Source organism: Phalacrocorax aristotelis, chromosome 14 (genome assembly GCF_949628215.1).
Source record: "Phalacrocorax aristotelis chromosome 14, bGulAri2.1, whole genome shotgun sequence".
In the NCBI taxonomy this organism is placed as follows: domain Eukaryota; kingdom Metazoa; phylum Chordata; class Aves; order Suliformes; family Phalacrocoracidae; genus Phalacrocorax; species Phalacrocorax aristotelis.
Window position 1 is genome coordinate 13,046,096 of NC_134289.1, and position 13,220 is coordinate 13,059,315.

The 13,220-nt window shown below is 43.3% G+C and overlaps 1 protein-coding gene across 8 annotated transcripts in view; it reads left to right on the forward strand.

The window, feature by feature from the left end:
• The window catches only part of RASGEF1A (RasGEF domain family member 1A), a 55,142-nt gene that overhangs the window by 20,342 nt on the left and 21,580 nt on the right, over nt 1-13,220 (forward strand). For 4 of the 8 annotated variants that reach the window (XM_075109369.1, XM_075109375.1, XM_075109374.1 and 1 more), the window contains exons 1-2: nt 6,947-7,053; nt 9,498-9,677. In XM_075109369.1, coding sequence (XP_074965470.1) covers nt 7,027-7,053; nt 9,498-9,677 — 207 coding nt within the window. In that variant the 5' untranslated portion in view covers nt 6,947-7,026. Of the gene's footprint in view, nt 1-6,946; nt 7,054-9,497; nt 9,678-13,220 lie in introns of those variants that run through there. The other 4 variants (XM_075109368.1, XM_075109373.1, XM_075109372.1 and 1 more) reach the window with 1 other exon arrangement.

The window sequence follows — 13,220 nt, forward strand, 5'->3', positions numbered from 1 at the left end:
CTCGGGGGCTCATCCATCTGTTCACCAGCTCTTGTTCATCAAAATGCTTTCTTAAAAATAAATTAATTTTTGAATACTTAATTTCATGACAACTTCTTGCTAAAATTAAACCACATTTAGCTTTCTTTTCCTCAATATTTATGCATATCTTTTGCTCAAGATATTGTTAAGACTATCATACCTTGATTCCACTCCAAATAAAATAATTAGAATTAAACCAACAGCTGTCAACTGCCCTGTAAACTGAAGAGATTTTAGCTTACTCTAAAACATCCCTAATAATTGCTGCTGTGCCAGAGAAAAGAATCCAAGCAATAGATGTGTACAGGAACTGAATTACTTGCAGTAATTCAGGTAAGACAGATACATCACATGTTTAATAGAAATTTGTTTGTTTACTAGTACAGCTGCAAGGGAGTTACTGCAAATGAGCTCATCAGCCCAGCACTTCTCACCATCAGCTGTAAAATAAAATTTGTAAAACCAAAGGGATTAAAACCAAGCGGGGAAAAAAAAGAATTGATCACTGACCTTAACAAATCTTCCAAAATACCTGTGGAAATGCTAACGATGTCGCTATTATACTTCCTGCTAAAGCAAACAGAAGGTTGACTAGGCAGACGGGCAATTTTGATCTGCTAATTGTGATGCCCTGAAGCTTATAGCACTAAAAATAAACTTTTTTTTTTGTTGAGCTGGTTAAAAGAAATAGCAACCCACGTGCATTTACAAAAATATCATATCAAGAAGATTGACATCAGCAGACATGCAGATTTTTCTTCCCCTGGGCACCAAATTGCTGATGTACGTACATGCTCCCTTCTTGGCATAATTGATTTTTCACTTTCTGCACGGTGGCACATTCTTGGAATAGCTGGTGTCGCAGCAAGCATGAATATGCAAGCAAAGGACACACTAGCTAGGATAAGACCAGAACTCCTTCATCCTGAACCCAAGCTTGAACCCAATTTAAAATAGATTCTCTCTTGCTTTTACATATTCAGCTTAAAAAGACCCTAAATAAAATAAATAAAAAGAGCACGTATTACATCAACATACCTCGGTTCTTCCACCTTATAGTCAAAATCAGACTGAGTGAAAAAGATAAAAACAAGCTTTTTAATGCTTTTTCTGCCCTTTCTTGGAAAACAAGACATGAGAAACAGCGAGCAGACTCCATCATCTCTAGAAAACATACACATGATAAGAATGGAACAAATCTACAACTATAGTAGAAGCAGCTGTTCAACTACACCCTGATTGCCTAAATTGTCATTTATACTTGACAAGTTGTAGCAGCTCCTTTAAGCAGAGCAGGCTCAGCCAAGTGTCTTTTCCTGAGATCTCTTCCTTTCATTACTCTCTGACTAGCTGTCCTACACATTTAAATGAACTGAGATCCTCAGACCCCTTTAAGATATTTCACTTGCCACTTACTACAACATCCATTCAAAGGAGGAGCATCACACACCCACACCACCTTTTTTTTTGCTGGGGGTTTTTGGGGGCATTTTTTGGTTAGGTTTCCCACCCCCCCACCCCGGCTGATTCATCCACACCAATTAAGAATATAGTAAGGGCATCCATGATATATTACAGAGTTGTTTTGCAAGTGGATGGACCTTAAATCTCTGTTAGCAGGCAAGTTAATTGCTAAAAACTACAGAATTCTACGACCAGAGCATCTATGAAAATCAGGAATCAAACTGACTACTAGTGAACTACTTCAGGCAGCTGCACCAAAATATCCATTAAATTCTCAGTCACTAATTAACAGCCACACACCAGTATCACAACCAACTTGTGTCAGATTGCATTAAATCTCCTATTTTGGCAGAAGCACAAAAATAAAAAAGGGATTAGCACCATGTCCTTTCCAAATCCTGGGGAGGACCCTACCTTGCAATCGGACAGGGAGCTACAGTACTGAGCATCAGTGAAAAATCAGTTTCACGCTGCTCAAACAGTTACTCTCAGTGGTGTCACAGGGCTGACTTTACACCAGTGAAAACAGTCTGTTCCACAGACGGGTAACTGAATTTTCACAACTAGTTTTCCCTTTCAGGTAGAACTGAAAACAGACATAGTGATGAACCACATCTTAAGCTGTTCTTGTATTTGCAGCTTGGTTTGCTCTGAAAATTGCTGGATATGTCAGGGGCAGAGCTGGTCAAGACCCCTTCAGCAAAACATACTAAAAATGGAAAGTGCCACTTTCAAACTGCAACTTTTGTTGGCTCTGACAAAACTATTATGTGGAAAGATTCATCGTGTCCCAGGTCAGAAAGACACAAAGGCACAGTCAATAACCACAGACTGATGGTCAGAGTGTTCAACCTCATGTCAGTCTCAAGCTTAAAAAGCTTTGCTCGGTTCAGAACCACGATTTGAAACTCTTTTCTCCCGCTCCCATCTGCTGCCAAGTTATTAATGTGCCACCAAGTTATTCTGCAGCATGAATCCCTGAAATTTAGAAATCTTTAAATTCATCTCAAAGTGGTTTGAGAACAGCTTTCAAGCCTTAAAATTTGTATGCAACAAGGAAATCTTGAACATCTGTGCAGCCCTGCAAGTAAGACCAAAAACCTAATGTTGCCTAAAGCCATTCGCCAGAGGCTTTGAAACTCTACCTGCGTTCTATTCCTTAAATTATGAATTCTTACAAACAGTCCATATTAGCTTGTGTCCATGCGAAAGCCCCATCTGAGGCCACTGCTGTTACAGCTTGTGGGGTTTAATGGCATTTCAGGGACAAATTCCTTATTTTGGGTTCAGATATAATGGTTCAGTCTATAACCAAGGCCATCATCAATAAAAACGATGAATGCAATGTGCATTTTAAAGTCACCATTCTTTTTCATGCTCCAAATAACCGTATTAGGCTATCTAACTTAAAGCTTTCCAAAATATAGGAACCAGAATATACTGCTATAACTATACCTGTAAAGCAGACTGGCATACAAAACCATTTCTGGAATCATACTGCTCTGCGGGTAGCAGGTACTACTGGAACAGAATATAACATGCAAACACGGTGACTCTCTATACCCTGGCCGCTTTCAAGGCCTGTAGAACACTGACTTCAGACTCAACCTCAGATTAAGAATCCAGACTATGCACTAAACCCAGCTGTGCTTCAAAGACCAAAGCCATGTGCTCTGTTCATCCTACTGTGTACATAAAAGGGTGGAAATGGACAGATGAAGACCAGATCCCATCCTGTTGTTTAATCAACACTGTGAAGAACACCGTACACAATTAAGTCCACTTTTCATGCCGACCTCTCTGGTTTTGGCCCTCTTTGCTTCCTTTGCTGCAGATGCCGAGGCTTTAAATCACGTTGACATACTTTATTAAATGAAACCAAATTTTAATAGTAACAGGTCTGTGTGGGAGGTGATCAACAAGTGACTTGGGCAGCTTGACAATGAAAGCTCCAAAGGCAGCATTTCCAGGAGAGTCCCTTTATGCTTGAGGTTACAGACCCAGAACAGCATTAATTACACTTGTAATTACTTGCTTTTCTTAAGTACCGTTACTTTTTAAATATACACACAGGCACATTTGAGTAAATTGTGTCCAAAATGCTCTTTTCTAAGGCCAGTGGTAAAACTTCAAGTTTCTTCTTCCCTGACTCTTACATCTAACTTTACAATCTTCACTCTCAGATCGATTTCTTTTTCACTTTCACCCATTTTTCTTTGCTAATATTCCTTCATTTTACCAAGTTAATGGCCAGCAACTTTCTACTTAGAAGATGTATCTGCACTAGGAAATTGTATTCAAACACAGTAAAGCAAAAACAATATAAAAACAAATATAAAAACAAACAAGTATGCACAACAGTGTGAAAACATCCTTATCAAAATCTGACATGAATGCTGAGGCACAGAGGGATTAGACAATTGGTCCAGCAAGTCTGTAGCACAAGCAGGAATAGAGCCCAAATACTGCAAACGCCAACCCAATTCATTAATCATAAGATAATAGAACATGTTATACTGATGTTAGCCAGCATAAGAGAGGCTGAAGCAACCTTCGAGGTTGAGACAGCCATGATGCAACTGCTGCTGACTCACTCTGCAGCAAGGTACTCCTCTGACCAGCTGGATTGAACCACAGCAGCGTTGCCTCAAACACAAGCTACAGAACAAGTACAGGCTCTGCTGATTACACTTGCTCCAGGGTCCGCCCACCAGTAACATGAGGCAATGCCTAATGAAAACATCATCAAAATGCAAGCAATTTGTTGAGGAACAGAACTTACATAACTACAAAAACAATTAGATCTTAGAGAGTTTCTGTATCGACAGATTTCAACATTCCTAATATACATAGCTAAAGGTCATCCTCCACACCTTACGTAAAGAGAAATAGAAATAAAAGGATAACATGACTCATCTGTTACATGGTATATGAGCTGAATTTAGGTCTTCAGCTTCTCTGGTTTATAAAAGCTACCTTTCCAACAACGTTGCAAGACTAGACAATACAGTGCCCCCAAAACTAAGCATTGCGTGTGCTAGAAACAGAAAGAAAAAAATACATGAACACACCCCCCAGAGTTTATATACGCATAGGTAGGTACATATATAAACAAGAAATACACACAAGCACCCATTTACGTGTACATACAAAAAAACCTAAACAGGATCTGCTGGATTGCAGAATGGAGGAGTATGGAAAAAACACTTTGATACGGTGCCAACAAGCACAACATAAGGAACTGTAGAGAACAGGATAAGTCTCGGCCATTAGTCTCTACATATATTACTTTGGATTTTATCCAACTGTGGAAAGAATCTGATCCTATGCAATCTATACTGTGGGGGAGAAGTACAGTCCATCAGCTGCTGCAAACCACAGTAGAAACCCTAGGTGCTCTTCCTGGTGCTTACTCTGCGGCCATATAGCAGGCCTTTGCCTATAGACCAGAGTACAGATACATGACCCTCAGAGAAGAAAAAGCATGCCTGGCTAGTCCAGTTTTCCTTAATTCTGTTAGAACTTTGCTAAGTTTCTATGTTTCTTAGTTCAAATAGCAGAATGGATCTAATTTCTCATGTCAAAAACACCTCCAAAAACTCAAACAAACAAAAAGATCAGGGATTGTTTATACAACAGATTGAATCTGTGACGAGAGCTCAATTAACTATGTATGTTTTGCTAAGATTAATGGACATATACTTCTACAAGTCTCAGCAAATGTTTGAGTAAGGTGGGACACAGATTAGCACAGAAACAGAATGAGATCAGGTACTCGTTTTTCATGAGTACTTATTTACAGGCTTGCTGGTGTTGTTCTTAGCTATAAATATTAGATGAGTTATTAAAAGGCATTCATAGCCTTCAGAAGGAAATATTATCATATTTATTATACCGCGTTAGCCTATGAATTCCTACCTCCTACTTTCAATAGCCTTTTTTAAAGGTCTTAAAGGTGTCTGAACAAGACTTGACAAAACTTGTCCCTCACCCTCCTCTAACATTACACACGAATGTCCCAATGCAATACTGCAGCAGGTCGGACTGCTGGGTTCAAAGCTCATGCTGCCTGGGACTCCCTTGGTGTCCAAGGCAGGCAGCGTGCTGCAACCGAGGAAAGCCTCAGAGCAAACAGGTGTCAGGTTTGCTACAGTCCCTGCACGGGCTAAAGGATGTGCATCACAGCTAAGGTATGGGACTGAGACCATAAGCAGAATTGGCAGGGTGGAAAAGGACTGACTTGAGAAGTTGCCACTTAAGAGAAAAAGCTCATTTTAAATAATCATAGAATCATATGATTCTATGATAACTGAAGAAAATAAACTCTACAGCAGATCTGTAAAGACTTGGAAACCAAGAAGGAATTCAGCAGGCAAGCAGTAAAGATAATGAGCAGCTACAAATCTTTTTAAAATTACTGCGTGGTTAGATGGATGACAGTGCGTGTCCTCAGATGGTGAGCAAACGTGAATATATTCCTTACACTCATGAGTATGTGCGTGTTCCCAAATTCGTTTGCCCTGCCCACCTGCCTCGACTGGCATGCTTACTTCCAGAAAGGCTTTTCCCACATTAATCACCGTGGAGAACAGTAAAGCCTTCTGGTACATATTCAGAGCCATTACATAAATAAATTTAATAATAACAATGAAATTGGTGAACGCCTGGAGACAACAGACAACAGGGCAAATGCTAAAACATCTCAATTCAAGTAAAATGAGAAACAGGATGGAAAAATATGTTTACATGAGGGAAGACTGTAAAGATGACAACCCTCCTGGGTGTAGGTGAGGGAGTTTGTGAGGTGGCTGGATGCACCCACCGAGCGCCTCCGTGGGAGATGGGACTCCAGATACGCGCCCAAGCCTGCCTGCGAAACAACCGGCGCTGGTCCAGCGCCAGCCCAGAACTACCAGCTGACCGGCTCAGGCCATTTGAAAAGAGGAACAACTCTAGCAGAAAGAAGAATAAACCCAGTTATTAGCAGGGAGGGTCGGGCGGCATCCCGCGGTGCTGCGGTAATTACGGCAGGCGCTACCGCGTGCGCTGGCATAAACAGCTTGGGCGGGAGGGTTGTGTCTCTGGGGCCATGTCACCCGCACGAGGCCGCCTCGCCCGCTCCACGCCACGCTTGGCAACGCGTGGGAGGTTTCCTCACAGCAGGCGGGAAAATGCAATGCCCGCGAGGGGCTTTCGGCCATCCACGCGGTGCTCGGGGCAGGGGGTGAAAAGCGAGCAGTCTGGTGGCTTCGGAGCTCTTTTCTGAGGTAAAAAAGGTCCCAAAACGAACAGGGTGGGGATAAAAATGACGTGTTTCAAGGCAAAGTACGTCTGAGGCGAGCACCCGTGCAACCCTGCCACACCCACACACCCACCGTTGACGCGGCTCCGTTTGAACCGGCCACGCTCGGGCTCAGCCAACGGGGCGCCGAGCTGGCCGTGACGTCACGGGCGGCGGGGCGGGGCGGGCGCTCCGCCGCGGGCGGGCGGGCAGAGCTGTCAGCCGCGGGGCCGCCGGCGCTGCCGCCCCTGCCCACGCGTATGTACACCTCGCCCGGGAAGATGAGGGTAAGCGCCTCGGGTCGGGCGGCGGGGCAGAGCCGACGGGGGAGCCCCCATCGCGGGGGCAGAGGGAGGGGGGGGAGTGAGGGGTCGCTCTCCTCAGAGCTCGCCCCGCGGCGGAGCCTCTCTCTCCCACGGCCGCCAGCCCCGGCGCGGGGGCTGCCCGGGGAGCCAGGGGTTCGCGTGTGCCTGCGGGGAGTGCGGTGAGTTCCACAGCCCCGCGTGGATGCGGGGCCGAGGGGGCTGCGGCTGTTCCCGGGGGGGCTTTAACCGCCCCCTCATCGCGGGGGTCCCCCCGGAGCGAAGCCCTTGGCTACCCCGGGGGGCGGCGGCGACAGCCAGCCCCGGCGGCAGCGCTCAGCCCCGGCCCGGCCGTCCGGCGAGGGTCGGGACAGGCTCCCCCGGAAAGGGGCTCCAGGAACAAAACCGATGCCGAGCGAACGTCTTAAAGGAGTTTAAAACACTTGCTGGTAGAGCGGGATGCGTTCGCTCCCGAAGCGTCCTTTCAGTGGGTGTTAGCTGCCCTTAAAACCCTCTGCAACTTCATGCTATTAGGCAGAAGTGCCCATCACAGCCCGTCCAGCCTGAGGAGCAGCTTTCAGCTCTGCTGCTGTGAACCTTAAAAGGGAAAACAAACCAAATTACTGGTGAGTTGCATAGTGTGCATAGCAAAGCCGGCTGCTCCGTCGTACGCTCCGGGGATTCGTCCGATGGCCGCGAACTGCAAAGCCTAGGCCTAGCAGATAAGTCTGAAATACTGAGTAACCCTAGCGCCTCTTTGTGCAGAATTGTTGGTTTTCCGTTTCTTGTGATATGCCAAAAACAGAAAATGCAGAGTCTATGCCCTGAACTTCTGAAGCTGAACTCTGCTCCTCAGAGCAGTCTCCCTGTGCCATTGAACAGCTACTATACTTTAATTTACAGGCAATTATTCTTCCCTTATATCTGTATCATATCTGAATATATAAAGGTCTTCAGGTTAAAGCCACAAAACAACTCTACTTATCAGCCTGATGCGAGTAAATCTGTCACCTTGATGAACAAGTGTCATTAATACTGGGGTGGGTTAGGTATTTTTCCCCTTACTAACGCACCTAGTGTTCATCGGAGCTTAAAAAGCAATGTTTTGTATCCCAGGTTGTAAACATCACTTCGGAGAGTTTGAAGTGAAGAATGTGCCTTGCATTAGAAGTATATACAGTACAGTTTTGTTCTGCAATTGTTTCAAGTGCTACCTAAAAAAAAAAAAACCCGTTGTAGCGTTTAAGATTTCCAGTTCTTAAATTAGTTTTTGAAAAATTGCTAAAGGGAGGGATAGGACTTGTGTCTAAGAAAAGAGTGCAGTTAGAAACAGCTGTCAGTTTAAAAGGTACTGGCCTAATCCCTTTTGTCTACATAAGTGCTTCTCAGAGTGTGACATTATCGTGTTTGTTTCCTAGAGGATGAGACAGCAGCTAAAGGGTTAACGCCGCCTTCTTTCCACTTTACCTTCTAAACAGCCTTAACTATTTCAGCAGCCAGGGGGAACCGTTTTGATACTGATGCTGAATAATATTTTCAACCTTTACATACAGTAGCAGGATGTTTTGTTTAGCCTTCTGCATATGTTTAAGCTGTAGCCAGTTTAAAACAAACAAACAAAAACCCCCAGGGTTTACTCACAGTTGGTAACTACTGTGTACTGATATATATAGCTTGTGGCCAAGGGAGGGAGGTGGAAACCCCAAACCTTCGTGTGGTTTGTGTGTTGCGACAGCAGGTTTGTTTCCTAAGCAAAAATCTCCAAAGAGACTGTTATTAGAGTTGTATATTACAGTATAGGTCACAGCATTCAGTTCCACTCAGTTCATGGTTTTGCGCACCAAGAAAAAAGGGACACGCACACACAATTTTGTTCAGCCAGTATGCCCCCCACTGTTTCCAGTGCTATCTGTGTGCAGGAGAAGATGCCTTTCTGTGGAGACCTGGATTACATCCAGCTACAGAAGTGGTAAGGGATTTATCATCACAAGTCGAGTTATTTTGGCCAAAGACCTGACTTCAAAAAGAGGGACATTAAGGCGCGGTATTTTTTGTTTGTTCAGTAAGGCACTGCTTCGGTATCTTTGAAATTCAGAAAGCATTTTGTGTTTTGATCCCTCTGTAGTTTTATGCATAAAGAGGCAGGGGAAAACTGCAGAGAAAGGAGAAAACAAGTAGAGTGAAGGAAATACTTACAGTTTCTCCATCTACAGCCTTAATGACATAGTTTAAAGTGCATTTCAACCCCCAAAGCCAGCTTACAGATGTGCGACTGCTCGGATTCAGAACTTCACACTAATGCCCAGGCTGCGTTCAGTCAAATATGTAATTGTGTTTAATGTATGCCTCTATAAAACCCACACATAAGACATCCTGAAATAAAGCTTAACCCTCTCTTTTTTTCTCCCCCCCCCACCCCGCTTCTGCAGGAAACTATGCCCCAGACACCAATATTTTCCAGCATGCTTGGTTCCAGTTGTAGTGGACAAGTGCAGCCAGATATGGGAGAGAGGTGCGTGGACCCTGTTTATCAGGACGGGAACCTTGTTTCTGGATCACTGGAGGCCTTGATAGAGCGCCTGGTGCCCACCATGGACTATTATCCAGACGTAAGTAGGCACTGAAAGGGTTTTTTTCTACCCATGGGTTTTCCTGCATTAGTGTCTGGGTTGGTGCTTCCTCAAGAAATTCTACCTCCATCTGATTCAAGATTAAGATGTAGGCTAAGATGCATTGTTTTTTTACTTGCAATATTCATTCGCTAAGGATGGTGATCAATGGGGATACTCTCCTTTCTGTTTTCAAATGAGAACACTTGTTTGAAAGATAAAGCTGAGTTGAACCCAAATGGGTGCCTTAAGAACCAATTAAAAGCAGTATTAGCCACAGAATTTTCAATCCCTCTAAGCTGCTTTAGCTCCAATACAGCCAAGATTAACTACTAACCAGCTCCTACCTAGGGAAGCAGACCTGAAATCAGCTCTAGTAATTTTTTTTCCTCCTTAATTTTCTATGCATCTCCTAGTTAGGCCATTGGAAAAAAAAAACCACCAAAAACAGATTTTAATTAAAATGCTCTCTTTCTTAAGCCATTTTGATGGGCCAGCACTATAATAATATATGTTCCTGAGCCTGAAAATTATTTTGCAACTGATTAAACCTCCTCAGTGCAGTCCTCTAAAGTAAATACTACTTATAACTCCAGGGCATGTGATAAGATTCTGAACCTGAGATATTATTAAGAGATCACTATCACTTAAAATGACCCCTCGTATCATTAATGAAAGATGTTATTTAAACAACGTGCCAAAGATCGGAGAGGCGATGTAGCACATATTCCAACTGAGCTCTGAGAAAGGGGTGGCTATGGCAGAAGCATCCCAGCTCTTCGTAAAGCCTAACGGAGGGGCAGGAAAGTGCAATCCCTATTAATGTCTATGTTGAACTTAACGTTTGCTGTTATCTTGTATGTTTCACAGCCTAATTCTTTAGACCTTTTTACTGTGGTTTCACATCAGTCACGATAAAAGTCCCACCCACGTACATCGCCCGTCTTCACAATCACCATGCTCAAAAAAGAGACTCCCCATATGAGAGTTCAGTGGGTATGAGCACCAGAGTTTCCAGCAATAGCCAGCAGAAGATCAAAAAAAGCAAAACCACAATGTTTTAATATTCTGGTTGAAACGTAATCCTAAACTTTGCATTTAAATACAGCTAATGTATAATTGTGCTACCTTTGACAGATGCTGACTTAGTACCAAGTCCTAAATAAGACACAGAGGGGCAACCATCGTTAGACATTCAATTTCTGCTCCCTGTCCCCGAAGGGGTATTGTAGAACAGGTGCAGAGGAGAGCAGCAGGTAGAACTGGTGTGGTATATCAATGGAATAGCTCTTTAGGCTGCTGCAGTTAAGCCTTCCGAGGAGTCAGTTCCTTGTCCTTTTGTGTAATACTAGAATATAGTTACTTTCTGCTTGGATTTCTGGAATATAGCTAAGTTTTTTAAGTAGCTGCTAATGCACATCCCTTATTGTACCTTGTAACATAAGATCTATTTGTAAGACAGCTGCTCTGAAAATGGTTCCATAAAGTGAGCATTACTGAAGGGGTCTATAGCTTATTTTGGAATGCTGCTCGTTTCCATGGCACTATCCCATACCCCGTGCAAGGGAGGATTGCAAACCAAGCAGTCACAGACCCCGCCCTGGGAGGCTGCGGTTCAAATAGACAGCAAACCGACAGCTGAGAGATACACAACAGAAGCAATCAAGGGAACTCCAGGGAGAGAGAGGTGGAAAACAGCATTAAACCAAATTCATCTCCTCTACAGCAGGACACATTCTTTTAGTTAAATCAGATCACCCCATTTAGCTGAAAGGATTAATTATAAAATGAGTAGATAAATAAGCTTTGAACAACACAAAGAAGGAGCTGTATCTGAGTCATCTGCAAATCCAAGCCGCCTATTTCAGTTCAGTTGCATGTTTATTACTTAATTTCATGCTCATTTCTATTTTTAGGGAAGTTGCCACAGGGGGTTAGAGCCATAGCCATTTGCACTGATATCCTGGCAGAAGAGTAGCCAATACCAAAAAAAAAAAAAAGGTGTAAACACCTCTCAGTCTCATGTCTCTGGCTACCCAGGCTAAGAGAGGCAGCAAGGCATCAGCAATTAATTTGCACCAAGAGCAGCTATTGGTAACAGTAGCAGAGGCTACCCTAGTTTTGGAGTGACGTATCTGTAAGTTGCAGTACTCGTCCCAATTTTTGGATTAGTACATCCGAACACAACCCTTCGAAAGCATTCCCGCCCGTGTGGACGTTAAGCTAAAGATCACAGTAACCTTCCAGACAGCAAAAAAGGGGCGGGGGAGAAAGCAAACACAGAGTATCTTTCTGTGACGGTTACAGAGGCAAAACAAAAATCTATTTGCCATGTTGGCAGAACACAAGACAGGCACGGGAGGACAGGAAAGATAAGGGCCTACATTTGTGTACTGCTCTTTTGAGGCTTGTTTGTGTACAGGGACTTGTTCAGCACACAGGAAAAAAAAGTATGCTCATGAGACAGAGGAGTTCGGGAGGTTAGGAATGGAATGTACCAGTCTGTAACTCTTGTGCCCAAGCAAGAAAATGTTTCAAGAAAATATTTCACAAACAAGAAGTTCCAGAATGAGCAGTGAGTGCACAAAGAAAATATTTCTTCCCCCCCCCCCCCCCCGAAGACATCAGTGCATTCTTCAGTCAGAGAGTAACAATTCCTTCTTTAGTCTTCTGCGCTTGCGCTCTCTCAGGTTTTTTTTTTTTTAAATATAATTCAGCTCATCTCTTAGCAACAACTTTAGGCACTAAAGGAATCTGGCTTCTTATTCTCTTGTAAAGCACAAGCCCCTTTTGTGTCAGCTTACGTTGTTTCAAGTGCAGAAAGGATTTTTTTTTTTTTTTTGCCTCTCCTCCCAAATACCTGTCACTTTTGTAGGATAAATGGAGCTTAACTTTCAATCTCATAGCTTATAGAAGCATTTTTTGAATCATTCTTTGTCAAACCAGCTAGCTGCATAGCTGAATTTCCTTCCCCATCACCTTTATGATTAGGGGACTGCCTGTATGAGAGGGTTTTGGTTTTTGGGTTTGTGTTGTTTTTTTTTTTTTAAACCTAGTATGTAGGTTTTTACACTGTTATAACATTTAGCCTACGTGTGTATAGTGGTACAGGTGCAACAAATTACAGAAATCCTTGATCTAGATAAGGCATATGACATTAGTATGAAATACTTCCTATCCAGGAGAACTGTGTTCCTAACCCCTGAGACCTACTGCTAAGCTGAAACGTACGGCTTACTTGAGCCTGAGTTTTCTCTATTGGAGAGGGAGTGGCTGTGAGCAAAGAGGCAAGGAGTTGGAGGTCAACACTGCTGTCAGACCTGTCATTTTTAATTTGGCTCCTAATTGCAGTTACTACTTGTGTATGCCAACACAAGCACGAAAAGTATCAAACCCCGTCCCCACAATTAGATACCAATATATTGGAAACCAGCATATCTTGATTGACCATAATGGAACAATTTTATTTTCCAAAGTACTGAACCTAGTTCCAGTTAAGTAACTAAAATATAGTAGGCGGGTTCCAGAAGTAGTAATAACGTG